This window comes from Meles meles, chromosome 4 (assembly GCF_922984935.1).
Source record: "Meles meles chromosome 4, mMelMel3.1 paternal haplotype, whole genome shotgun sequence".
NCBI lineage: Eukaryota > Metazoa > Chordata > Mammalia > Carnivora > Mustelidae > Meles > Meles meles.
This window is the reverse complement of record NC_060069.1, coordinates 51,286,343-51,314,095: the sequence shown is the minus strand read 5'-3', so window position 1 is coordinate 51,314,095 and position 27,753 is coordinate 51,286,343. Positions and strand designations below refer to the sequence as shown.

The 27,753-nt window shown below is 40.5% G+C and overlaps 1 protein-coding gene across 20 annotated transcripts in view; it reads left to right on the top strand.

Moving 5' to 3' along the window:
* LOC123940120 (LIM domain containing preferred translocation partner in lipoma) overlaps positions 1-27,753 on the top strand; it is a 660,801-nt gene that overhangs the window by 386,415 nt on the left and 246,633 nt on the right. For all 20 annotated transcript variants that reach the window (XM_046002569.1, XM_046002568.1, XM_046002572.1 and 17 more), the window contains one exon: positions 16,869-17,558. In XM_046002569.1, the coding sequence (XP_045858525.1) occupies positions 16,869-17,558 (690 nt within the window). The remainder of the gene's footprint in view (positions 1-16,868; positions 17,559-27,753) is intronic.

The following is a 27,753-nucleotide window of genomic DNA, read 5'->3' as shown; positions in this document are numbered from 1 at the left end:
CTCTGCTTGCCTCTCTGCCTACTTGTGATCTCTGTCTGTCAAATAAATAAAATCTTAAAAAAAAAAAAAAGAAAAAAAACTCTAGAAATCAAATGACTAGCTCCTTAAGCTGCACTTCTGGTGCCTAGGATCATTTGTAGTTAATTTTTTTTCATTTTTTAAAAAAAATGTAACTTCTCTTTTCTCACCAAATAATGATGTCGCTAAGGCTACCTATCGTGTTCTTTGTATTTCTATAATGTCACTTATCCCAGAATCCACAAGGACTCACACATACAGAGACTAAATAAAGAAACTTAAGAAAATGGGGGATAACTTCAGACTTGAATATATTTATCCAATAATGCATTCATTCCTCAGTGATGTTTTGATAGCCTACTGTAGCTTCATCTTTGTGCTACCATATCTAAATGGAAGGATGAATAATGAGTATTAGAACATGGTTACTGTTCTTGGGTTTTCTAATTGTGAACAACAGTTCTCTAACTTGAGAGAGTATAAGAATTGTCTAGGTGATGACATTTATCTGAGATACAGAAGATATCAGGAAGAGCAGGCCAGAGGAAGATACCCATGCCAAGTGTGAAAAGATTCAGCTGCCCATGCCAAGTGTGAAAAAGCATTTTTAGCTAGCACCTTGAGGGGGAAGGAGCTGAACAACAGAGAAAACAGAAGCTTACCTATCGTCATCCAGTAGTTAGAGTAGAAAAAAGGACTCTGCTCCTCAGTTTTGTAAGTCAGTGTTCTTTGGCCAGCTGGAACTCAGTTCTGTGTTTGAAAAATGAATGGGTTGGGCACCTGGGTGGCTCAGTCATTAAGCGTCTGCCTTCGGCTCAGGTCACGATCGGAGGGTCCTGGGATCGAGCCCCACGTTGGGATCTCTGCTCAGTGGGAATTCTTCTCCCTGTCCCACTCTCCCTGCTGTGTTCCCTTTCTCACTGTGTTGCCTTTCTCGCTATGTCTCTCTCTGTCAAATAAATAAATAAAATCTTAAAAAAAAAAAAAAAAAAAAAAAAGAATGGGTTGCTATAGAGCATAGTATTCCAAGTAGAGTTTGTCAGACTTCTGGGAATCTGAGAAGTGTCCACTGGTTTTCTGCCTGTTTCACCCAACTATCGTTGAATTCATTGAGGCTAGGAACCGTAACGTGTTACCCAGCAGTTGGCAAAATTTCTGGTATTTAGAAGGTGGTCAGTTAATGGTCAATGCCTGTATGAATGACACCATTTTTCAAAAAGAAATTCTAAAGTCATATATTTAAGGCAAGTAGTGTCATATTTCTTTGCTTTAAGGTGGTTTGGGCGGATGCAGTGTCTTCTTGGAAAGGAAAAGCTATTTGGAAATATGATTGTTTTTCTCTGTAAATAAAACTATTTTCTTTCAAAAACAAATACAATACTTGTTTTATAAAAGAAATTGAAAGAAGAAAAAAAAGAGCAAAATACCTGTTTCTAATACCCATAGTAATCATTCCAATTTTTTTTTCCTCATTCAAATATTGGACTCTGATCGTGCTACATGTAGAAGTTTATATCCTGTTATTTTCTTTTAACAGTATAAAATAAGGGAGTTAAACATTCTGCAACATTAGACCTTGAGACTTACCAGTATGAATCTTGAAAATAATATTAGAATTGGAAGGATATCAGTTTTTATGCCATTCCAAAGGACCTTAGTTATCAGAATTTATCTGAGATTGAAGGTGTTCCTTAGCTGTTTTAAACCACCAGAGATATTTAAATTTTCCAAATAACAGCCCCTTGCTTATAAAAAGGAAACTGAGAACAATGTAAGGGAGCTTGTTTTGACCCAGGACTTTTCAGACTATGTCCCAATTTAAAATTGGGCCCCAAAGAATATTTATCTATCTTTGAATTGGCTATTGTTTGGTATTTTGTAATAAAATAAAAAGAAACATTTTTTATAACTGAAAAACACAACAACAATAACAGGACTGAACTGTTCTTTATTTTAACATCAGAAGGAGGTTCCTCTGGAAGAATGATTCCAGAATGATTGAGCTGTCAGCCATTTGCACCACTCGGCTGGTAAAGGATTTCAACAGTGGTGCTGATACATTGCTCTTGGCTTGGCCACCTTCCCTTTGCTTGTCCATAGAGCTTGGTCACCATGTACCATGGCCAAAGTCATGGTGATCTGTTCCACACACCATCCTCAGATTTCCAGCTGGCAGCGGCTGTCTAGAAAAGAGAAAACATAAATTCCTTATTCCTCCAAATTCTAGCATGTTTACTGCACTGCAGGATCTGAAATATCAAATAGACTCTTAACAGCCAAGCTTTCAAAAATATAAATGGACAAAAGAGCAAGGAGTGGTTTGGGGGACTATTCAAACTTGGACTGTCATTCATTGCTCCTGTCATTATTATTTTTAAGATGACTATCCATAGACTGCAAACACTTTGCCATTTCCCTTCACCTCTGAAGTTAAAAACTATTCTCCAAATAGTCACCTAGAGAGAATGGGAAAGAGGCTACATCCGCTGTGCCTTCCGGGAGTGAGGGATGAAGACTGGTGGGAGAACAGTCTTTGCTTCCAGATTGCTCCATTGCCTCACCCTTTTCAGGCCACACGAGCTACCAGAAATGCATCGACTCCATGTGGTCATTGCAGGATTTATCTGGGCATTTGCTGAACCTGCTCGCAATTTATTTTTATTTCTTCCGATAGACGTGGATTTGGCACAGGAGAGTAAATTCTTTCTGGAACAGCAGATGTGCCTGGTACACTCGTTTGCTATAACCATTTGTGCTGTGGTTGAAAAAAAATTTTTTTTAAGAGTGCAGAATTGTTGAGGGGGGGGGTTAAAAAACCAGAACCATTTTAGTGATTATGCAAAGTTAGAATGTGAGTAATTTTGCTGCAGTTAGTCATTATGTGCTTTCATAGCTTGTTTTACAAGGATAAAGGGATATGTACAGGTTTGGTGAATAGAGCTCTTATTTGTCCCTAATAGTCGCTTTTTATGAAAACATTTTCTATCCTTCCTCCTACTCTGTGGCGAAGTGCTCTCTCCTTAGAAATTATACCCTTCTGTGATTCAGCCCCTTTGTCCTTCTGTGGGAAGTGGACAAACAGTCTCCATTTCTGAGAACAAATATGTTCGAAGAGAAACTTTATTTTCCCATACAATGTATCATGTGAGTGACGTACATTCAAATCACAATGATACAGTGATCTTTTAAAAATGAGCTTGTTTTTTGCAGGGAAAACAACAACAACAGAGCAACCATCCAGTGACTTTGCTATGAGCTTAATGTGCTGGGAATAGGATGTTCTTTCCATCTTTCATTTTAAATATCTGATAGGTCTTCACAAATTTTGCTCATGAATTCTCTAAGAACTGTGACACAGTACCTAGCCGGTTTTCGCTTTGCTTTCGGTCACCCAAATTCCTTTGGAAACATGTGAACGAAGGTCTGTTTGTTTCCACTGTAGCAAATATAGCCACTTGCTCACACTGGTGGCTTCCCTTACTGAATTCCACTACTATTTTGGAAATTCCTGTATGAAAACACAGCAACCCAACTTGTCCCCATTGAGCCTTGTTGGTGATTTCCATGCAAAGCTGCCTGATGTCTATATACTGAGGTTCACTTTTGTTGAAAAACAGAACTGAGTCTGTTGCCTTTTGTAGGCTTGGTGCTAAGTCTGGTCATTCTAGCGTGATGGCAGGAGCATGGGTCTTAGAGTCGGGAAAGCTGGGTTCTGATTCCAACCCTGTCAAGCCCTTGTCACTTGGGGTGAATCCTTCCTAAGTTACGTTTCCTTGAGGAAAGGTAGAAATTTGTGACTTTCGAATTCCTTCAAGCTCTTAAACCCCGTGATTCTGTAGAGTATTGTATAATAATCCATAAAGAGTTCAACTTTATTTCTTCTATCTAAAAAATTTCCTTGTGCTTACTTCTGCCCCAGACAACTCTTTGCAGACTGTCTCTTTTAAATTCTACCACCAATATGCAAATTGTAGCAATGAGAAACCCCTACAGGACTTGGGGCTTTCCTAAGAGAAGGGATCCCACCCATTTATTCATCCTTTTGTATTTAATGGCTTCTGAGTAGCACTGATCTACTGGAATGGTTGGTTCTATTATAGTAGTTGATTATAACCAAAAGCTACTGAACCACACTCACCACATTTCCTGTTACCTACAGCTAAGAAACCTAAAATACATAGACTAACTCAGAATATCTTTTTAATGAGATTGAATTACAGAACCCAGTATCATACTAAAATACTTATTAGTAACTAAGGCTTTGGCTTCACAAAACCAGGAGGGGCCCAAAAGGAGTATGGGATGGTTATAATTTAACCGTCCAGTGCCATTGTTGTATTTTTTTTTTAATTACACATCTCCCTCCCTTAAAGCATTTGTCAATAATACATTATGGAAATAGCTTTCATACATGGAACAAATGCTTATGCACTATGGGTTTCTTAAATGCTAAATGCATCATGTTGAATGAGAAAGAGAAGTACTCACCCATAGGAAGCTTGGGGGTCCGGGGAAGAGAAGGTTAAAGAAGGAATTGGGAAAAATGGACAAGGGTTATCATACGGGAAGTTCAGTCAGTTAAAGGGACATCAGTGATGGACACTTCACCTAGACTTAGAGACTCCAAACGGGCTTTCCAGAAGAGGCATCATTCATTTCAAACCTGAAGGATGAATACTCGTGGGGAGTTGAGAAGTGGGAGTAGGTTGGAATGTGTTCAAGCCAAGCAATCACAGTATGGCTGGAACATCCAGTCCCAGGGGAGGGAAGGGAGGAGACTAGGAAGCTGAGCCCTGCCTCTTTTTGGGAGGGAATTTGGACTTCCTGATATGAGCAGTGACAGTCTTCGGGAGATGTTAATAAAGGAAGATGCTGATCTGATTTTAGGAATATTCCAAATATATTGGATTTAGTAATACTCTGTTTGCAGCATAAAGGATATATTAGAGGACATTAAGAGCTCAAGTTTGTTTTTTTTTTAAAGATTTTTTTTTTTTATTCATTTATTTGACAGACAGAAATCACAAGTAGGCATAGAGGCAGGCAGAGAGAGAGAGGAGGAAGCAGGCTCCCTGCTGAGCAGAGAGCCCCATGCGGGGCTTGATCCCAGGACCCTGGGATCATGACCTGAAGAGCTCAAGTTTTTAAATATATATATATAAGCATATGTTTACATGTAATCAGTTTATATAATTACAGTGAATTAGGGCACCAGTGATGGTGGCCTGAACTGGGTATCAGTAAGTTGGCAGTGAGAACTGGAAAGGTTGTAGGTAATTAGGAGATAGAACCAACAAGCTTTGCCATATCAAGGGGAGAACACATCTAATCACATGACCGTGCATCTTTAAGATACCCTGGAACCTTAACATATTACTGATGGGCAAAATTTCTGTCAGTGTACATATGCACTCTTATTTTACTTTTCTGTATGGACTTATTTTGAATACGTGTTCCCTTGCCTACCAGCTGTGAACATTCCATCAGATTAGTGCGCCATAATTTTTTCAACCACCCTCTCATAGTTTGTAAATATACAATTAACATAAGTTATGGGTGTTTTAATGACTCCGTATTGCCAGTTTACCCACCAAAAGCATTATTCCAGCTTCCAGTGCTACCAGCCATGTAAAAACAAACCTGTACTATCATATTCCCACTGAGACTGTGTCTTATTGTTTCTTGTCTAACTAGCTCCACACCCAGTACTTTTCGCCAGACCCCTGGCCTGATTGGGCAAGCGCGCAGAGGCCCCAGAAGGGGATGATTCTGTGTATGAGGTTGTTTGCTATGGAAATAGTCTCTTCTCTCGCTGGATTCCTGGATTATTAAACACACTCAGATTGAATTAATGCTCCTTGCAATGGCATTTTATCCATAGCCAGCCACATGCGTGCTCAGACTCAGTGTTCTCTACCGGATGGAATTTGTATCAACAGCAGCCTTGAAGACCTCTCAAATTCAGAAGGGATGACATACCTACCATCTTATTTCACAGTTATTTGGGGGGAAAACTGCCCTTGAAGTATGGGCTTTCTTGGTTTTAACATGATGACATGATCATTTTATGAACGTGTAAGTGTAGGACCTCACCCAGGTCATTGCTTCCCTGTCAGGAAGTAATGGCTAAAAAATGAGGGCTTCCAAGGTAGCATCTTGATTTTATTTCCAGGAGAACAAGCGGGACATGCGGGCATTTGTGTCTTCAATAGTCCAGGGAGCTCCCTGTCTTCAAAGTCTCTTGGGCCCATTCAGGAGTGTTGTGAGAAGTGATTCAGTGGAAAAGCTTCCGGGGGAGCCCCTCACTAGCTGTGGTTCATTTGTGTGTGGAACGCCGTGCTGTGACGTGAACAGGTCAGTGCACAGAACAGTGCACAGAAGTAAGAGATTGCAATCTGCATGGCTCTGACGGGAACTCCTGGGAGAGTGCGTGCACACACGCACATATGTATATGTGTGTGGCTTAGGTGTGTAACAGCTAAAATGAGTGTACTCATAGTGTCTCTATATTGGCAGTAATATTTGAACTCAGTGACACCAATTAAAATCTGGAGATTTTAATTTCAAAAGTCATCTTTGAGATTGTTTTAACCATTCACCAGTTCTCAGCTACCATTTATGAGGTAAGTTTTTTTCTCTAATTTGGAAAATACAGAAAAAAATATGAAGATGAAAACCCAAATTTCTGTTAATTGCATCTGTGGATGCAATTTTCTACCTTTTAAAAATATTTTTGAACCGTTTTCTGTGTCTTATTATGTTCCTTTTTTTCTCTACGTACGCACATACACATACAAGTTGGCAGACTACGCTAGTTTTTGGTATGTGTCAGTTTTTAAAATAATTTATATTGAATGTACTTTTCATATATTATTTGAAATAATATATACACACAACAGGTGCACAAATACACTCTGATTTTAAAAAGTAAATTGTGATTCTGTTAGAAACATTGGGATATAGGAAGAATATAGACAGAATCCTAAAAATCACCCCCTTAAATTACCCACTGTTATTATTTTTTTTTAAAGATTTTATTATTTATTTGACAGAGAGAAAGAAAGAGCACAAGGAGGGGGAGCAGCAGAGGGAGAGGGAGAAGCAGGTTCCCTGCTGAGCAAGGAGTCCAATGTGGGACTCGATCCCAGGACCCTGGGATCATGACCTGAGCCGAAAGCAGAGGCTTAACCATCTGAGCCACCCAGGCACCCCACCCACTGTTATTATTTTGAGAAGAAATATTTCTAGCCATATGTATGTGCATAGCATGTATGAAAACTGTAGATAGATGCAAATATTGATTAACAAGTATAAAATGTTGCCTACCCTGATTTTACTATGTATAAAGTTACTGATATTTTAATTCTTATTTCTTTTTATATTTTTTTCTTTTTTCACCTTTTACTCTGTTAAAACCCACATTTTTAAGACTATATTAAGTGCATTAACATTTTTGTATGACTATCACCACCATCCATCTCCAGAACTTTATTTTTTTTTAACCTTCCCAAACCGAAACTCCATACCCGTTAAATAATTACTCCCCATTCCTCCCTCCTCGTGTGACCCCATTGTCCCTTCTGTCAGTGGTGAATTTGCCTACTCTAGACACCACCTGTAATTGGAGTCATTCAGTAGGTGTCCTTTTGTAAAATGGCTTAGTGCATCTTAGCACAATGTTTTCCCGTTCACTCACGTGTCAGAATTTCATTCTTGTTTCAGGCTGAGGAATACACTATTGTAAATCTACTTACACATTTTTTATGTGTTCAGCTACCAGCGAATACTTGGGTTGCTGCCACATGTTAGCCATTGTGAATAAGGCCGTTGTGAACACGAGCGTGCAGGATCCCTGCCTTCAGTTCATTTGGGGTATATAACCAGAAATGGGATTGGTGGATTGTTGCCACATTTTGAAACATTTAACAATATAGTTTTTAATTGCTGAATCTTATTCCGTTATATGAATGCAACATCATTTATTTTAACAACTCCCATGTATTCATTATTTAAATTGCTTATAAGATTATAATCTTTCGGGGCGCCTGGGTGGCTCAGTGGTTTAAGCCTCTGCCTTCGGCTCAGGTCATGATCTCAGGGTCCTGGGATCGAGCCCCGCATCGGGCTCTCTGCTCAGTGGGGAGCCTGTTTCTCCCTCTCTCTCTGCCTGTCTCTCTGCCTACTTGTGACCTCTCTGTGTCAAATAAATAAATAAAATATTTAAAAAAAAAAGATTATAATCTTTCTTTTTCGTATATTATATTGCCATAAATGTTTCTAGAAACCAAATGGTTAATGCTAGCTTCCTTAGGTTAAATTCCTAGAAACAATAGTACGGACTTTATCAAGACTTCTGATACACATATCACCAAATTAACCCAGAAACATTGTCCATTAGAGTTTATAGAACCAAACAAACACTGCCTTGTTTCCTAAGTCTAACTCATAGAAACGTTGTCCTTTAGAGGTCATTAGGGTAAACCCCTCCTATTACTCCTACCTCCTATCTCCAGCTGTGCCCCTTTAATTCTGCTTTAATAACACTACCTAAGGAGGCAGTTGTGAATTCTGGGTTCAACGAAGAATCATTTGCCCCTTTCCTTTTTAATTTTTATATTTCACTCTCAAAGTGGGTGGGTCTAAGATTATTTGTATCTAGAAAGACCTAATGAAAGATAATTTGTATCACCCCCCCCCAATGATCCTTTTGTATGGCCAGATTTGAGAAATAGTTGTCTAAATGTATAGTAGTATGCTCATGCATTGTACTCTTGGTCTGTGAGGTTGTTTTCTAGCTCATGGATAATGTGAGTGGCCTGAATGAGTTGAGAAATTGATTTGCTGTGGGTACTAATCCTGAATTCTAGGATTCTGAATCCTGGATGGCTTAGTTGGCAGGCAATGCTTGGTCTCAGGGTTCTGAGCCCCAGCCCCACGTTGGGCATGGAACTTAATTAACAATCAATCAATGAATCCTGAATTTTGGAAGATAATTAGTAAGGGGACTCAAGAAATCAAAATGAAGTTAGTCCTTAATTAAGGGCTTGAAGAAAACAAGGAATTGATTTTTTATTGAACAAAAAACAAGTAACAAATATGAGGAATGGTAGTGTAACTGACTTAGGTATGTTGTGTTTACGTTTTTTTCGAATTGGACAAACTCAGAAACCAAGTCTAGCTATTTCTTTGTCCAGCCATTATTTAAGTACCTACCTGGTGTGGATCCTTAATGATGAGATCAGTCTCTTACTGGCCATTGAAACTCATTGTAAATATTCAGAATTTACTCTTAGAATTACTGGATTGTTCACATAACTGGAACTAAGGTGAGTGTCATGAAAATAAAACTGAAGTTGAAATGGCCAGAATCTGTTGTAACAAATCAATCAACCCCCTTTCCAGAGTTTATCTGTTCCTTGTCTTTATGGAAATAACATCTCACGTAGCTTCAACTATGTTGCACATATGATTGGTTTCACATTTTGTGATTGTCATTTAGCATTCACATTTTCATTGTCCGTCTTAGGCATTTTTCCATCTCAGTGTGATAGCTGGAATCAAAATATATGAAAGAACTCTGAGTTTTATGTAGTTGTTTTCATGTAGGACTTTAGCTTCTGTATACATTCACCTTCTATTACCGTAGAAACTTTTCTTTCTTAGTAGAAACCTTTTACTTATCATTCCGAGTTTTGTCCAAAAAATGTAATTAAGAATTCTCTGAGTGCAGTGACTCTGCTTGTGTCTTTTTGTGGCTTTTAGCAACTAAGCTCAGCAACTAACACATAGCAGAATTTCAATTTTTTTAATTGAATAAATAGCTTTGATTAAGTTTCTAGAGATTGGGGTATTGTGATTCCTTGGTAGTTCAAATGCATTTTGACACAGTACACGTTGTTAATGATTATTTTAAAATGCATTAGTCTCCTTTCTTTCATGATAAGTTTATTTAAAATTTGGCCCCTGACTATTTCTGTAAGAGATTTGAGCCAGGATCAAGTAGAATTTGCATACACAATATAACCATCAAAATGAAAATAAGCATCTCAATGCTTCTTTGAAAGATAGTAGTAGTAATAAATTCACAAAGTAAAGTCATTGAACTATTTAGAGGAAGGGAGAGACTAATGAGATTACAGTAATTAAGCATGCATTAAATGCATGACAGAGTTTCTTGATTGTCAAGTAAGAGAAATGAGCTAGCTCATATTTTGCATGTTTGTTTATAATCTGACAAGAGAAATGAATTTTTTTTGGAGTCTATTAGTCATTCATTTATTCAAATTCATGCATTCAAATATTTGTCAAATGCCTACTAGTGGCTATGATGTGAAAAAGCCAGCTTTTTCTGGGTTTACTGGAGAAGCAGTAGTGAATGAGAGGGACAGTCTCTAACACTGTGAAAACAGACGCGTACAAGTGTGAGATGTGTAGAGGGAGAGGAGTCAACAATGCTCACTCTGCCAGAAGACTCAGCAATGGTCGCTGAGCAAGCAGATACTCAAGTTGAGACCTAAGGGGTTTTTAGGGATTAGCTCATTAGAGTTCAGAGAGAGGTGGGGAACCAAATGGGTATAGTCTCTGAGATGAGAGGAGCTTGGTATAGTGGCTGTGAAAGAAAGTCCGTGTCACAGAGTGTAGCTCTGTGTAGCTCTCAAGGAGAGGGAGAAGAGGGGGAGTCCAGACCATTCCCCCAAGCCACTGAAAACTCTTACACAGGAAAATAGTGCGATTAAATCTGCATTTGAGAGAACGCACTGTCTACAGAATGAAGGATTCATTGAAGTGGGAGCAAGAGTACACTCTGGAAAACCAGTCTGGATGCTGTTGGAGAATTCCTGGTGACAGGGGGTGTTATCTTGGAATAGAGTCACAGTAGAGGAAATGAGGAAATGTGGAAATATTTGCAAGTCACAGAACTCCATATTTAGGAAATAGAATCCCCAGGATTTAATACTTGAATGGGATGTGAGGGAGAGGCTCAAGAATGACTCCTAGTGTTCTGGTTTGAGCAACACCTGTGTGGATGAGAAAACCAGACGGAAAGCAGGAAGGGCAGATTGAAGGAAGATGATGAAACAGTTTTGAAGTGTTGAGCCTGAGGAGCGTAAGAGACAGCCAGGCAGACCCATGAAATAAACAGCTGACGATCTGGGTCTGGTATTCAGAGTACTCTGAATTCTGGAGACAGGAACTCATGAAAATCTTTATAACGTCGGATGTATTTTAAATTGTATATATAGGGTCCTGGAAAGAGTTAATAGAGAGAGAGAAGAGAGGAGTTCCTGTGTCCGATAAAGAGGATCATGATTCTGGAGCCATTGGGCAATATGTTGACTACTGTCGCTGGTAGCAATTTGAAAGCAAGATAAGTAAAGTACTTCTAGCAGAAACCTAGAAAGAGCCTGAATCCCTGCTGTCACTGTTGAGCAGACATATTAGTTCTTGGCTGCCTATTCCTGGATTATCTATTATGAAAGACAAGTCTCTGTCTGTTTGAGACCATGATAATTTGACTTGCTAGAGCTCACAGCTTGGCTTCTTTCCAACTTCTAAAACATGCAAGTCGATTATTAAAACACCGTAAGGTAACTGTTTTAATGAGGGTATGTACAAAGTTCATGGGGAATATAACTGAAGGACCACATAAAAAGCCTCAAAATCCTTCCAGCGGCGTCAGGAATGCCATTCCAGAAGACGCACCATTTGATCTGAGACTTGCAGAATAAGTAAGCAACTGCCCAGATGGCGGTGTTTGAGCAGCAAGGGGAGCAACGTGGTAAAGAGTTGGATGGAACGGATTAGAGACTGTGGAAGGAGGTCCTGGCTGACAGATATGAGTACAGACCTAACTGTGTGATCTATTCCAGTCTCTGCATATGCCTAAAATTGCTGGAGTGTGTGATGTGAGTGGTGGTGGAAAAAAGGAGGTGGCTGGACAGGGAGGCAGGGCTAGACTGAAAAGTCTTTGCAAAGCATATTTAAACAACAACAACAACAACAACAACAAGAGTGCAATGTCATAAAAAGAATTCAACACAAGGCAATCATTTGCAGATGGGGATCAGGCTCAGTCATGTTAGATGACCCTTTGAGGAAGGGAAGTGAGAAAGAAGTGGAGTTCACTGATGGCAAAAAATAGCTCAGGGAAGTGGGGATGGGGACAAATAGTTGGGCAAAGAAAATGAAACTGGAGTCAAGTTCAAGGTTCTAAGAAATATGCGGACTTCCATAGAAGACATAATAGTAGATTAGGGGAGTGTGTGTGTGTGTGTGTGTGTGTGTGTGTACAGGCATGTCCAGGGAGTGGGTGAGCAGAGGCAAGAGAGAGACTGAGGAACTGTAAGATATTATCCTGACTTGGCTATAAAGGAAGTCGAGGACCTGGCCCACAGGGTGAGCATGAGAGTTGCTGTCAGCACCCCGAGTCCTTGGTTGTCTTTATGGCCGCAGCCGGTTCTTCCCTGGTAACGGGAGCATCCATACAACAGCTACTGATTATGTATTAGCCCTTCCACCTGACTAGAAACTTCCAGAGGACAGGGAGACATGCACCCCTCATCTGAGGATATTGCCCTTCTCCCATCAACCTTCAGAACTTTGCATGTCCAAGATCCTTAGAGAATAATTAATGGAAAAATAACCCCATAAAAAGACTGTTACAGAGATTCAAGTCTCAGGGGATGTGTATATATATATATATATATATATATATATATATATATATATATTCATAATTTTAAAATGTGCTTGATTTTCAAAATAAAAATGTTAAATCATGATAAAACTTTAAGAATCTCTGCAAAAACAAAAAAGAAACGATATGCCAAAAATAAATACTCGGAAGTGCCAACTAATTCAGCGAGTAGAAAAGATTCACTATGTATTTAATTGAATATGTGGGCCAGGAAAATGTTGCCATAGCTTTCTTTAACTATGAAGAACATAAATAAATATGCTTTAAAATGATTCTTGTTCTTTACCCCTTCCACCTCCAATGAGGTAAAGAATGTAAAATCGCAGGGGGGGAAAATATAGCTAAATGTGCTATTTTCACTAACGTAGTTATGATATAGGAAATACTCAGAAACATGCCGGCACATACACAGCAGAATTCATAACAAAGTTGTGAGAAACCTCCTCATCCCTCAAGGAGAGCTGTACTGGCGAGATATTTCCTAGAAGAAAGTGATGGCTATTGAATTTGTGCCCTGATGCCTTCCTTCAAAGACTTGGGGGATGTTTAGTGTGTGTGTGTGTGTGTGTGTGTGTGTGTCTGTCTGTCTGTCTGTCTGTCTGTCTGGGTCAGGGTCTGGGTCTGGGTTCATCAAGAAAGAAAAAGAGAAAGAGAATTGGGGACACCTGGGTGGCTCAGTCGGTTAAGCAGCTGCCTTCGGCTCAGGTCATAATCCCGGGGTCCTGGGATCAAGTCCCACGTCGGGCTCCTTGTCCAGCAGGGAGCCTGCTTCTCTCTCTGACAAATAAAGAAATAAAACCTTAAAAAAAAAGAAAAAGAAAAAGAATTATGTTGGAACAAAGTTTCTTCTAAAGAGTTAGTTTGACATTAAGTCTTTTTGCTTTACTTTATCAATGTCATTGGCTTTCATTTTCCTATCGGTAACTTTTGAAGGATCTGCTCTGGGGGCAGACTTCGTTACAGCTGCAGCAGAGAGTGTGCCTGTCATTAGCCCAGTTGCTCAGTCACTGTCTCCATTTATAGTTGGGTTTGTAAAGTGTTCAAAATAGGAACTCTGGGTTTCTGCTGATCTTGAGTCATCAAAGAAAAGAAAAGCTTTATTCCTTCTTATATTCATTTCCATCGATGCTGACATTTTTTAAGACTGACATGGTTGACTAGGAAAAAAAAAAATGACCTTTTTTTTAGGTTCAAATTGACTCTACCGTGGTTTCTACTACAAAATGTCAGGATCTTAACTGCATACTTATTTAGGAATTTCTTCAGGATATGTATTTTAATACATTGCTGAAAAGGAAATTGAATCTCTTTCTCTTGGGTATTACTGGAGCCATCTTCATGCAGAAGGAAAAAGCTACTCTGCCAAGACAATATTACTCAGGTTGCTTAAATTACAAAAGTAATCGGCAAGTTTGTCCCCTGAAAGGCTAGTATTAAAAGGGGGAGGGGATAAAAGATGGCTGTATTTGGGACGCCTGGGTGGCTCAGTTGGTTAAGCCGCTGCCTTCGGCTCAGGTCATGATCCCAGCGTCCTGGGATCGAGTCCCACATCGGGCTCCTTGTTCGGCGGGAGCCTGCTTCGCCCTCTGCCTCTGTCTGTGCTTGCTCTCTCTCTCTCTCTCTCTCTCTCTCTAATTAATAAATAAAATCTTTAAAAAAAAAAAAAAGATGGCTGTATTCAACAGCCTCTTGTAACTTAGAGAACTACACCTAGAATTACAAATTCCCCAGGAAAGTAGACAAATAGAACCTGAGACAAATAAAATGTGGAACAGAGAGCTGTAACAGTCAGGATCCCAACACAAATGGTAGTAAGCCAATTCATAAATGCAGTGTGTACTGAGGCCCATTTGAGTAGAGAGACTCCTGAAGGGACAGATCCGTAATCTGAAGCTAGCAGAGGCCGAGCTGTCATGTTGTTGAGTCTCACGGGGACAAAGGCGGAGAGCAGTTATTTTGAACCAAGAGGTAGTGAGTGTTGTAGAGGAGAGATGCTAGAGAGGACCAGTGACCTCATAGGCTCACGTCTGGGAACTTCACAGGTAGGTGGACAGAAGAAATGAGGCCCAAGAATCGATCCGTGTTTTTCATCAGGAGCACTGTTGCTGTCTTGGGTTTGACAATGATGTTTTTGCTGTCTGCCCGTGCAGTGATAATAGTGTCCCCTAGTCACCGACAATCAAGTTATCCCCCCTCATTCCCAAACTTCCCTGGTCAGTAGGTGATTTTTCTTCTCCAGTTGAGAATCACTATATGTTAACCAAATAACCCTGATGAACGTAGATGACCAGAAAGCTGTATGTCTGAATCGAAAGACTTGCATATTATGGAGGGGACAAGATAGCTACCCCATCTATGATCCCACATCCACATATCAGGCAGGAAAGAGGAAATGGGCAAAGTAGGGACGATGCTTAATCAGGAGAGTGTTTGTTTTCCCAGAAATGCTCAGCATGTATCTTTTTGGTCAGAACTGTGTCCCAAGGCAACTCCTATCTACAACATAGTCAAGGGAGTATTTTAAGTTGGGCACATTGTTCCTTGAATAGAATTGAAATTCTTTGAGTAATGAAGAAGGGAAGTAGACATGAAGAAGCAGTTAGCAGCGTCTTTCCCACGAGCTACATATCTTTAGTGTCTTGGTGTGGATGAATGACACCAAAGTGATATAAAGCCGTGCATTCTCTCTTTCTGTGCATACATTAATTTGCTTGGAAATTAATAAACAACAGAATTGGGGTGTGGTCATTCCTTTGTTAGAGCAACAAATCTAATCATTGTAACTCAGAGTAACATGAAAACATTCTGTCATTGGCACATTTTCGGATCCTTAATAGTCTAATGCCCGAGGATGGAAGTTTAAATCTCCAGGCTTTCCCCGAGCCTGTCCTTATCCCCAGCCCAACGAAGACATCTCATATTTTGGCAGTGAGAGCTTTTCATCTTTGTGTCCTTAAACAGTCCTAGGATCTTCAGTAAGTGTTTCTGAATTGAATGAATGACTACAAGAGAAATCAGATAGAAAAGGAGGAGGAGTCAGTGTTTGAGTTATCTTTGGTCACTCACTCTTTAACAGGAAACTTTGTTCTTAAATTTAGCATCTTGGTTGGGCTGGGGGTGTTTCTCTCAACACCCCTCTTCACTTTAGTTTTTCTTTCCCTTGGCCCGGTCCCCGGTTCTCTTTCCCTGGTACCTCCTTTTAGCTAAATGGTGACTAAGTCTTTGGGTAATTTGATTGAAATCACATTGTTTCGTTTATTTTTGTTGTTATTGCTAGTGTTTTCAGTGTTAAAAGGAAAAATTGCCAAAGCCAATGTCATGAAGTTTTGTTTTTCCCCTTGTGTTTTCTAAGTGTGTGTGTGTGTGTGTGTGTGTGTGTGTAGTTTTAGCTCTAACACTTAGAGCTAAAGGTTATCCTTTCCTAACAAATGATCTTGGCACCCTCATCAGAAATTACTTGTATATGGAAGAGTTTACTTCTGGACTCTCTGTCCTTTTCTGTGGGTCTTTCCATCTTTCTTGGTGCCACTGTCATATTGTTTGGATTTTGGTGGCTCTGTAATAACTTTTGAAATTAGGCAGCATGAGATCTACATTTTGTTCTTTTTCAAGATTGTTTTGGGTATTCAGAGTCTCTTCAGATTCCATGTGAACTTTAGGCTGAATTTTTTCTATTTTTGTAAAATTGCCAGTGGAATTTTGATAGGGATTGCCTTAAATCTGTAGAATACTCTGGGTATTATTAACATCTATATTATATTAATTCTTCCAGTCCATGAACACAGGATGTCTTCATATTTATTTGTCTTTATTTCTGCAGTATTTTTACTTTTTCGATGTAAGTCTTTTGCCCTTGTTGGTTAGCTTTATTCTAAGGTTCTAGTTTTTTTCATTCTGATGTAATTGTAAACAGAATCATTTCCTTAATTTTTTTTTTTTGGATCATTCATTGCTAGTACCAGAAAATGCACCTGATTTTTGTGTGTGTTTGTGAATTTTCAGAAGGCAGGAACCATGCCTTATTTGTATTTTACAGAGTTAATACAAGATAATAATAGCAGTTGCTAATATGTGTTCATTTCTGTGTTATTATTTTTCATTGATGGTAATCTTTGTCCTTTTTATTTTTATCCTTTTCTCTTTCCTACTCTAGGGCTCTACTAGCTCGACAGCCTCTCCTCCAGTCTCCACCCCTGTCACAGGACACAAAAGAATGGTCATACCAAACCAACCGCCTCTAACAGCAACTAAAAAGTCTACATTGAAGCCACAGCCTGCACCCCAGGCTGGACCCATCCCTGTGGCACCAATTGGGACACTAAAACCCCAGCCTCCACCGGTCCCTGCTTCGTATACGACGGCGTCAACTCCTTCCAGGCCTACCTTCAATGTGCAGGTGAAGTCAGCCCAGCCGAGCTCTCTTTATATGGCTGCTCCTTCATCAGGACAATTTTACAGCCAAGGCCCAGGATCCCAGGGCTATAACACTCCCCCAGTTTCTATCTCTGGGCAGTGCCCACCTCCTTCAACACGAGGGGGCATGGATTATGCCTATATTCCACCACCAGGACTTCAGCCTGAGCCCGGGTATGGGTATGCCCCTAACCAAGGACGTTATTATGAAGCCTATTGCCCAGCGGGGCCTGGCTATGGGGGCAAAAATGACACCGATCCAGCTTATGGTCAGCAAGGTCACCCGAACACCTGGAAGCGGGAGCAAGGGTATACTCCTTCTGGAACAGGAAACCAGAATCCCCCTGGGATGTATCCAGTTGCTGGCCCCAAGAAGACCTACATCACGGATCCCATTTCAGCACCATGTGCACCGCCGCTGCAACAAAAGGTAGGGAGCTCGCTCACACAGTGATGGGATTGCAGGAGAATGTATCGTGGCCGCCTCTCCCCAGAAAGCAGAGCCTAACGCAAAAGCGTTATGTGCTCCTTTATGTCATTAGGAAGCAGAGTCCCAGGGAAGTTTGAGTGAAAGAGGAAAGGGGCAGGGTCCTATGTGGGCTATGTTACCAGTCTGGCTACTGATTAGTATCAAGTACAACCAGGGATTCAGTCTTGAGAATCGTCTTCCAGAAGACTCTGTATGAACAGATCAGGATAGTCTTTCCAGGGAGAGAAAGGGAAAATGGTTTATCTTCCAGCTGTTGTCTCCTGTTTGTCAAAGCCTTCCTCTGGGGGTCAGAAACTTCCTCCCACTCAGATGTTCCATTTACTTGGGCTCTGAGTAGGGAGTAGATCTGCAGTATCTCATACCTTAGTGGGGACGGGAAGTTCCCAGGATTGTAGGGAAGTGGTGTATAGAGCACACGAGGTACGGTGCTGTCAGATTGGATTCAGGTAAAGTCAGTCAGAACCCCAGCCAAGGTGGTGCTTGGGGTTCTGCCTTGGGCAGAGCAAGCCCAGGGCTGCTGGGACAGAACGAGTGGCCCTGGGCCCAGGAGGTGGGTGAGGTCAAGGGGATTCAAGATAGTGCAGACACCTCATCTAGTTTCCTTTGGGAAGGGGCTACAGTATAATGGCACCTGTTTTTTGGTCTCTTATTGATCCCCATCACTGATCCTCTGGGAAGAATCTTCCTCTCCAGGCTTTAACTATATTAGGAAAGTTTTAAAAATTCTTTGTGACAGTGGTTTGACTTAATTGCAAGTATGCATGTCTTTTAAGTCAACGCATTCAGTTACTTCCTATGAAAAGCTAAGATATAATACCACACATATCTACTCACCTACAACTTGGATTGTCCATGGTGCTAGAACCAAAATGATGATGTTTCCTTCCACCCTGACAGGAGGAACCAAGGAGAATTACTTGGAAGGGATGTGATGGAGAAACCAAGCTAGTTTCCAATAAATTGGGTTGGAACTGAGCCCTCCCTTTTCGCTAGAGCTGTAAGAAATCAGAAACTGCAGAGCCCTTGATTAACTGAAAGTTAAATGGTAATTGTTGAGGTGGATTATGGAAGTATGGATATGTGCCAATGTGTAACCCTTTACCCATTTGAGATTGTCAATTTCCAGACATACCTAATCACAGTTTCAGCATTATAACACAAATTTGTTAGGTCCTTGCTCTCCAGGTAAGATGTTTACCAAATCATGATTCTCACATGAAAGCATCTGCTCTATTATATTCCAAAAGAATTTTAGTTCTTTAGACAAAAGGAACCCTTCCGAGTGGGGCCTGTGAGTAACTGGAGGCACCTGTTAACCTTATGAATTCTCATTACATGAAAGTGGACCAGCCATCGTCATTCTCCAGCATGAAGATTCCAAGTTACAATGATACATATTTTTGAAACATTACTCTTGGAAGGCCCTTCTTTTCAAATCCCTCCATTCAGAGAGATTTTATTAAGGGTTTTTTGTTTTGTTCTGTTTTGTTTTGTTTTATTTTTTAAAAGATTTTATTTATTTGACACAGAGAGAGATCACAAGTAGGCAGAGAGGCAGAGGGAGAGGGAGAAGCAGGCTCCCTGCTGAGCAGAGAGCCTGGTTCGAGGCTCAATCCCAGGACCCTGAGACCATGACCTGAGCCAAAGGCAGAGGCTTAACCCACTGAGCCAGCCAGGTGCCCCTTGTTTTGTTTTTTAAGTAAAGTTTATCCAGAATGGCCAAGCTGGATAGGCTTCCTCTTTATTAACATTACAGTTTTGGAGCAAGAGTTTTTCCAGGAGGACCTGTAAACAACCAGGTCAGAAAAAAAGGGTGTTATTCAACTTTACCTCACCTTGGTATAACCGAAACAAATTCTCCTATGGACGAATAAGAGTTTAGGTTGGGAAAAATTGCCATCAGCACTTAAACTCATATAGACATGCCGTTTTGCCCTGTCCAGAGCAACTCAACTGATGTTCCTGTGAAAGAGATGGGCCCTGGGTTATGTTTAAGGATGCCAGCATCCAGCCTGGGGAAACAGACATAAGCCAGAGCAAAAGTATGTCTAGGTGGAGGGAATCATCTGGTGAGAAGGACTGAGCCAGGAGTTCCTCTTCCACCTTTTGAACCAATCCAGAATCGTAGGGAGAAAAAAATCAGCACCCATTGCAAGAGCTGGATCTACAATGTCAGGTGCAGCCACATGATTAACATTTGGTCTGCCCTTGCTAATCCAGTCAGGGTGCAGAAATCAGCTTTGATGAACCACTCACCAGAAAGCACAGAACTTCATTTTCCTTCTTAGTGACACAAGGTCATGATTCAGGATGATCTACTACATTATTATAGATTCTGGATATCCGTGGATTTCTTATCATTTAAATTTTTTGGAAATATTTATTTATAAGCATGCCATTCATTTTAACATCATATTGTGCATTTTAAAAATGAAAATTAAATCCTGTATTTTTGCTGCCATTATAGAGGGGAGTGCTTAGAGGTTGGTATTTCGCCATCTGTCTGTGTTTTGTTTGGGGAAGGGGAAAGAGGCCGATGAAGCTGCAGACATTTCCTGTGTGTGTCTTGGGGGCATTGGTGGCTGAAGGGGTGGGCTTTCCACAGTTGGTCTTTGGGCAGAGCACTGCTGTATTCAACTGCACCTGTGCCCAGAGGCCCATATTGTCCCAATATTGCCACTGCTGGGCTTGCTGATGTGACTACTGGCTGGAGAAATGAGCTCCTAATTCTAATCCCAGTTTCTCTCTTCACAGTCCTCTTTCAGCCTGGGGAAAGCCTCTAGACCTCTTTGTGTCTCACTTCCAGCCTCAGTAAAGTGGAACATCTGTACTAATTAATTAATGATTGCGAGGGCTTGGAAATTTCCAAGGGCTGAATAATTGCCAAGGGAGAGCCATTCGGGTTTTTCACTGGCTTTCATTTATTTCCAGTTGTTTCAATCACGGGTGGAAAACGGACCTTCCTATCTTAAAACAATGATCTTTTGTTACATTGAGAAGTTTGGAGGAATTTGATGTTGGACCCATTAAGGAAAAAGTGGTTGTTGTTGTTGTTAAGTGAAAGAACGAAATCTCTCCTGTATCTGAGATGAGCTGCTTTGATTTCCCTGCAATATAAAAGAAGAGGGGAAAGACAAGGAGAGGAGAGACAAGAAGAAAAGAATAAAGAAAGGAAGGAGGCAGCATGAGAACCTATAAAGTGTGGGGGATCGTGATTATATTTATGTTCCCATAATGTGCTGAGCCGTGAATTTGCATGCTACAGTAGACCATAATGTGTTTCCTGAACCATCTGAGCTGAGTTCCTTGAAAAATATTGTTATAAGCAAGTTTTTATAAGAGAAATATTCCTTTCCCACTGGAAATCCACTTAAAGACACAGTGAAATCTTTTGGCTCTTTTCTAAAAGCTCCTATCGGCTAGCTACCCTGCAGTTCATGAGACTCTTGTCCTGTGCTTTGTCTGCGCACGCCCATGAGGTGCCATGTGCCTTTTCTCCAATATTCAGATAAGGTGAGTCAGGCTGAAAGTGCCAGAGCCGGGACCTGGAGGCCAGTCATCGCTCTTGAGTGCACAACGACCCAGGGGCAGGTCAGCTTTAATACCTACTTCTTGTCCTGAACCTAATCTGTCTTAGCCTCCGTTTTATTAAAGAAAAATGGTGTTTGCCTCACAGTGTGTGAGAAGTACTGATGCTATGCATCCCAGGGAAACTGGGAGGGGGTGTGGGCTCCTACTGGGGCGGGGGATTTGGTTAAATTCTAAAACCATCTGCTGTTAACATCTTCTTGAGAACCTCTTCATGATGGTGAGTGTGTGGAGATCAGCCAACTACTTTTCAATAAATCCAACACAAAGTTGTGTTTTGTTTTGTTTATGTTTTGGTTTTTTGTTTTGTTTAGTTTTTGTTTTTGTTTTTAATCCAGAGTTAGGACAGATCACTGCTCTTCATTTAGCTTTTGAATCTGGGGCATATTTAATGGTATAGACAAGAGAGTGAAGGCAGTGGACTTTTAGGGTCAATGTTAAACGGTCCTAAGATCTATAATATGTTACGATTCAGAAAATCCTAGAGAAGGTTGTTATGGTAGTATTTCACACATTCAAATAGTATCAAAATGTGGAACTTTCTTTCACTGTGGAAAAAAGATGGCTATCCATATTGGGTATACTGCAAGCAAATGGCAGTGCTTTGGAGAAAGCTTTCCTTTATGGTAAATCTTGTACTAAATAGCTCTCAATTCCCGGATCAGAGGAACAAAGAAAGACGAGATGGTTGGGGTGGGAGAGGAGCAGATGTAGAGAGATAGATGCCTCAGCTCAGGTGCTAATACCTGGGTGCATACAGAGATGAGGATGGAAGAGGCTGCTTGATGAGGCAGGGACAGGAACATTAGTAATCCCCCCTTTGTACAGGGTTTTCGGTTTCCAAAGCATGTTGTCGACCCCCCAGAAGCCACAAGGGTTCAAAAGCTCAGGACTGAGAGTAACTCTCTGTAGATCAAATGTCAGATTCATGGGAGAACCACAGTTTTGATGTGGGTCTTCTGGATATCGTCGTCATGTTTTCCCCCTAGTAAGCCGAGCATATTGGCATGCTTTGGTGTTTGGATGGCGGGAAGCACCACGTCGGCAGCACCAACCGCTGGCTGTGGCTCTTCTGTGGCCCTGCTTGCTGGCAGACATGAAAGCGGGCTCAGCATTTGTGGTGTGGTGTGGTGCCATGAGATCAACAAGTGGAGGGGAAGAACACTGTTCATCCCTGCAGGACATCCATCCTGGGGCTGGACTTCCACTTCCTTATCACCGGTGTACAACTTCCCCTGTTGTTTCTACCTCACAATGTCTAAAATCTGGTTTCTTATCTAAATCCCCTTGGTACTGTCCTATTTCCGGTGTTAAATGTCTCACCTGAGTTATGGAAATGGCGTCTTAATGGGTATCTCCACCTCTAGTCTCTGCCCACACCTGTCCATCCCACCTATGTGAGCAGCTGAAACTTTCTACCTTACAGCTACGCCTTTGTCAATAACTGCCTTTAAAACAAACAGACAAACAAACAAACAAAAAACCTTCAAAAATTCCCAGCCAGTTATGGAATGAATTGAAACCCCAGCCTGGATTTCCAGATTCATCTCCTCCTTGAAGCCTCCCAACTTCCAGCTGAGTACTTCTCTTCCTAGTTATTTCTCATCTTGTAGCTTTCCTCATGGAACGCCTTCCTGCAAGGCTTTCTCAGACCTTCCCCCAAATAAATTAAATAGCCAGACATCTAATGTGACTTAGGAAGACCAAGCTAATGTGTTAATCTCTCTTGCGATGTCTTCTCTTTGTAAGATCAAGCTGTCCATTATTTCATCCTCTCCTTTGGAAGTTTCCACACTCTTCCTGTACTAGAGTCATGTGGGCTGATCTTCCGCCAGCCTCTGCCCCAGGATATACTGGACTCTATGATTTAGGGGGTGAAGACGGTATTTGAACGACCCTGTCTCCTCCGGAGTAACTAACACAGTACATAACACATTCTTGTATAATAAAGATGCTTGAAGAAACTCCCCACATCCTACTGAAATAACGGAGTAAACCCTGCTTTAAAACTTATGGGGTTAATCAGCAAAATGCCAAAATCCAAACCTACTGTACCAAGTCATATTAGGTGACCTCAGGAACACACGCACTTTTACATCAGCAACTCAGTATCCAAAGTAACTAGCTAACATCTCGCATTCACCGCCATGCTAATATTTTACATTCCTTCTGGAATATGCGTGTGTACATGTATGCTGTTATGTACACAGTCTTTTTTATTTCCCCACTTGCCACATGTCCATGGAACTTGTTGATTCATATTCTTTAATCAACCTTTGGAGGTTTGATTTACATTCAGTAAAATGTGTCTATTTTAAAATGCATGTCACAGTGAACCTTTGACATACATAGGTACCTGTGTAACCCCCACCGCAATCTTGAGAACATTTCAGCTACCCCAGAAATCCCCCTCATGCCCTGGTACATTCAGGCCCTTTACCCTCAGCCCCAGGCAACCGGTCTGTGTTCCAACATAGGTTACATTTCTCCTTTCCAGAATTCCATATAAATGGAATCACACCATAGTATACGCACCTGTGTCAGAGCGGCTTTTACTCGCTGTATTTTTTTTTTTTTTTGAGATCCATTTATGTTGTTGTGCATATCAGTAGTCACTCATTTTAATTGCTAAGCAGTGTTCCATTGTATGGGTATACTGCATTTTCCTTAGCCATTAACTTCTTTGGGCACATTTTATTTTAAGATTTTATTTTTATTTATTTGACAGAGAGAGATCACAAGTAGGCAGAGAGGCAGGCAGAGAGAGAGGGGGAAGCAGGCTACCTGCGGAGCGGAGAGCCCAATGCAGGACTCGATATCAGGACCCTAAGATCATGACCTGAGCCGAAGGCAGAGGCTTAACCGGCCACCCAGGCGCCCCTTTGGGCACATTTTTTTTTTTTTTTTAAAGATTTTATTTATTTGACAGATAGAGATTACAAGTAGGCAGAGAGGCAGGCAGAGAGAGAGAGAGAGGAGGAAGCAGGCTCCCAGCCAAGCAGAGAGCCCGATGCAGGGCTTGATCCCAGGACCCTGGGATCATGACCTGAGCTGAAGGCAGAGGCTTTAACCCGCTGAGCCACCCAGGCGCCCCTGGGCACATTTTTAATTGCATTTTGAACTATGAGTAAGCCTACTGTGAACATCCATGTGCCAGTTTTTGTATGGACATAGTTTTTATTCCTCTTGTAAAATACCCAGCAGGAGCATTTCTGAGTCATATGGTTAACCATTTAACTGCTTAAGAAACTGCCAGACTTTTCCTAAATGCGCCATTTTACATTATCACTAGCAGTGTATGAGAGGTCCAGCTGGTCCTCAGTCCTGGCAACTGTTAGTCTTGCTATTGTCAGTCTTCTTAATTTTAGCTATTTTCATACTTTATAGATTCATCTGATTATGGTTTATATTTATTTCCCTTTGACTAATGATGTGGGATGTCTTATTTATGCACTTATTGGCCATCATTTATCTTCTTTTGAGAAGTGTCATCAAATTCTTGGCCCATTTTTTATTTTTTATTTTTTAATTTTATATATTTTTTTCAGTGTTCCAATACTCCATGCAATATGTGTCCTCCTTAATACCCACCACCAGGCTCATGCATCCCCCAACCCCCCCCCCCCCAAAAAAAACCCTTAGTTTGTTTCTCAGAGTCCACAGTCTCTCATGGTTTCTCTCCCCTTCCAGTTTCCCCAACTCATTTCTCCTCTCCTTCTCCCAATGTCCTCTGTGTAATTCCTTATGCTCCACAAGTAAGTGAAACCATATGATAATTGACTCTGTCTGCTTGATTTATTTCACTCAGCATAATCTCCTCCAGTCCCATCCATGTTGATACAAAAGGTAGGTATTCATCCTTTCTGATGGAGGCATAATACTCCATTGTATATATGGACCATATCTTCTTTATCCAATCATCTGTTGAAGGGCATCTTGGCTCTTTCCACAGTTTGGTGACTGTGGCCTTTGCTGCATGGGATACAGATGCCCTTCTTTTCACTACATCTGTATCTTTGGGGTAAATACCCAGTAATGCAATTGCAGGGTCATATGGTAGCTCTATTTTTTTTTTTTTAATTTATTTGACAGAGATCACAAGTAGACAGAGAGGCAGGCAGAGAGAGAGAGAGAGAGAAAGGGAAGCAGGCTCCCCGCTGAGCAGAGAACCCGACGCGGGACTCGATCCCAGGACCTGAGACCATGACCCGAGCCAAAGGCAGCGGCCCAACCCACTGAGCCACCCAGGCGCCCCGGTAGCTCTATTTTTAATTTAAGGAATCTCCACACTGTTTTCCAAAGTGGCTGCACCAACTTGCATTCCCACCAACAGTGTAAGAGGGTTCCCCTTTCTTCGCATCCTCTCCAACACTTGTTGTTTACTGTCTTGTTGATTTTGGCCATTCTAACTGGTGTAAGGTGGTATCTCAATGTGGTTTTGATTTGAATCTCCCTGGTGGCTAATGATGATGAACATTTTTTCATGTGTCTGTTAGCCATTTGTATGTCTTCTTTGGAGAAGTGTCTGTTGCTGTCTTCTACCCATTTTTTGACATGATTATCTGTTTTGTGTGTATTGAGTTTGGTCCATTTTTTAATTGAATCATTGATTCTTACTGAGAGTGGTAAGGGTGCCTTGTATATTCTGAGTCAGAGTCTTTAGATATATGCATTGCAAGTATTTCTTCCTGGTCTGTGACTTAACTTTTCATTTCCTTTGAGATGAGCTTCATTTTCTGAACAGGAGTTTTTAATTTTGATCAAGTTCAGTTTATCACTTTTATCCTTTTATAGTTTATACTTCTTTCCGTTAGATATTTTTGCTTCCTCGTGGTCACAAAGATTGTATTCTTGCTATTTTTTAAAGATATTTACAAGTAAATTTAGCAATATAATTACCTAGGCACATTTGACAAAAATCAGTTGGCCATATATGTGCAGATCTATGTGGACTCTGTCTTCAATTCCAATAATTTATATATGCCAATGCCATACTACCTTTATCACTGACTTTTATAGTAGATTTTAGAATCAGGCTGTGCAAATTTTCCATCTTCACTCTTTCAGTGTTTTGATTATTCTGAATCCTTTCAATTTCCATATAAATTTTCACATCAGCCTATCAGTTTCCACAAGTAGCCTGCTATAATTTTGATTCATATTTTGTTGAATCTATAAGTCAATTTGAAAAGAATTTATATTGTAGCAGTATTGTCTTCCAACCCATGAACATGGTATATCTCTCATTCAATTTTGATTTTTATTTCTCTCAACATTGTATTATAGTTTTCACATGTTTTGAAGTTATCCCTTAGCATCTCACTTTTTGAGTGCTATGGTAAATGGTATTTTTTAAAAAGTTTCAATTTGAACAGACAAATGGATAAGGAAGATGTGGTCCATATACACTATGGAGTATTATGCCTCCATCAGAAAGGATGAATACCCAACTTTTGTATCAACATGGATGGGACTGGAAGAGATTATGCTGAGTGAAATAAGTCAAGCAGAGAGAGTCAAGTATCATATGGTCTCACTTATTTGTGGAGCATAACAAAGAACATGGAGGACATGGGGAGATGGAGAGGAGAAGGGAGTTGAGGGAAATTGGAAGGGAGGTGAACCATGAGAGACTATGGACTCTGAAAAACAACCTGAGGGTTTTGAAGGGGCGGGGGGTGGGATTTTGGGAGAGCGAGGTGGTGGGTATTATGGAGGGCACACATTTCATGGAGCACTGGGAGTGGTACAAAAACAATGAATTCTGTTACGCTGAAAAGAAATTAAGAAAAAGTTTCAATTTATAGGTGTTGGCTGTTATTATATAGTTTTTTTAATTGACATTGTATCATATGACATTGTTAAATTTAATAGTTTTACAAGCTTGTTTAAGACTCCTTTGACTTTTCTACCTCATCATTTTATCGGCAAATAGTTGCCAATGCACTTGTTTATTTCCTTTGTGGATAAGAGTCTAGCCATCAATTCTTATATTTGGAAGATGTGCCTTTTTGGTTGAAGAAAAAGTTTTTCACAAAATTGAAGAATGTAAATTGGAAAAAATAATAAATCTTTAACATTTCCTTCTCTAGAGTAGCCTACTGAAACTGTCAGACATAGAAGTCATCTTCAGAATTATTAGATCATAATTCCTTAAACTTACAGATAAGAAAACAGAGGCCTGAAGTGTTACAGTGATTTGAAGAGTTAGTTATACAACTAGTAGGTGGCACATATCAGTAAAAACTGTTTTTTTTAATACCACAGTTCCTCTGCATTGGCTTAAGACAGGTGAGACCAGGAGTATAAAGGATCTTTAAAAAGTGTGATAGTCATTGCCAAAAGGAGCTTACACTTACCCTTAGACTCCTCATCAGTTTTATACGTTCTCTAATCACAGAAAATTGCTATCATCTCGGTGTTCTTTGTTCTGTTGTTCCTCCCGTGAAAAGACTTGTTCTTAGGGTCTGTATGATTTTTTACTCAGTCCATAATTTCTTCTTCCCCTGACTCTAAAATTTATCACCAGAATGGATGTCCTCATACA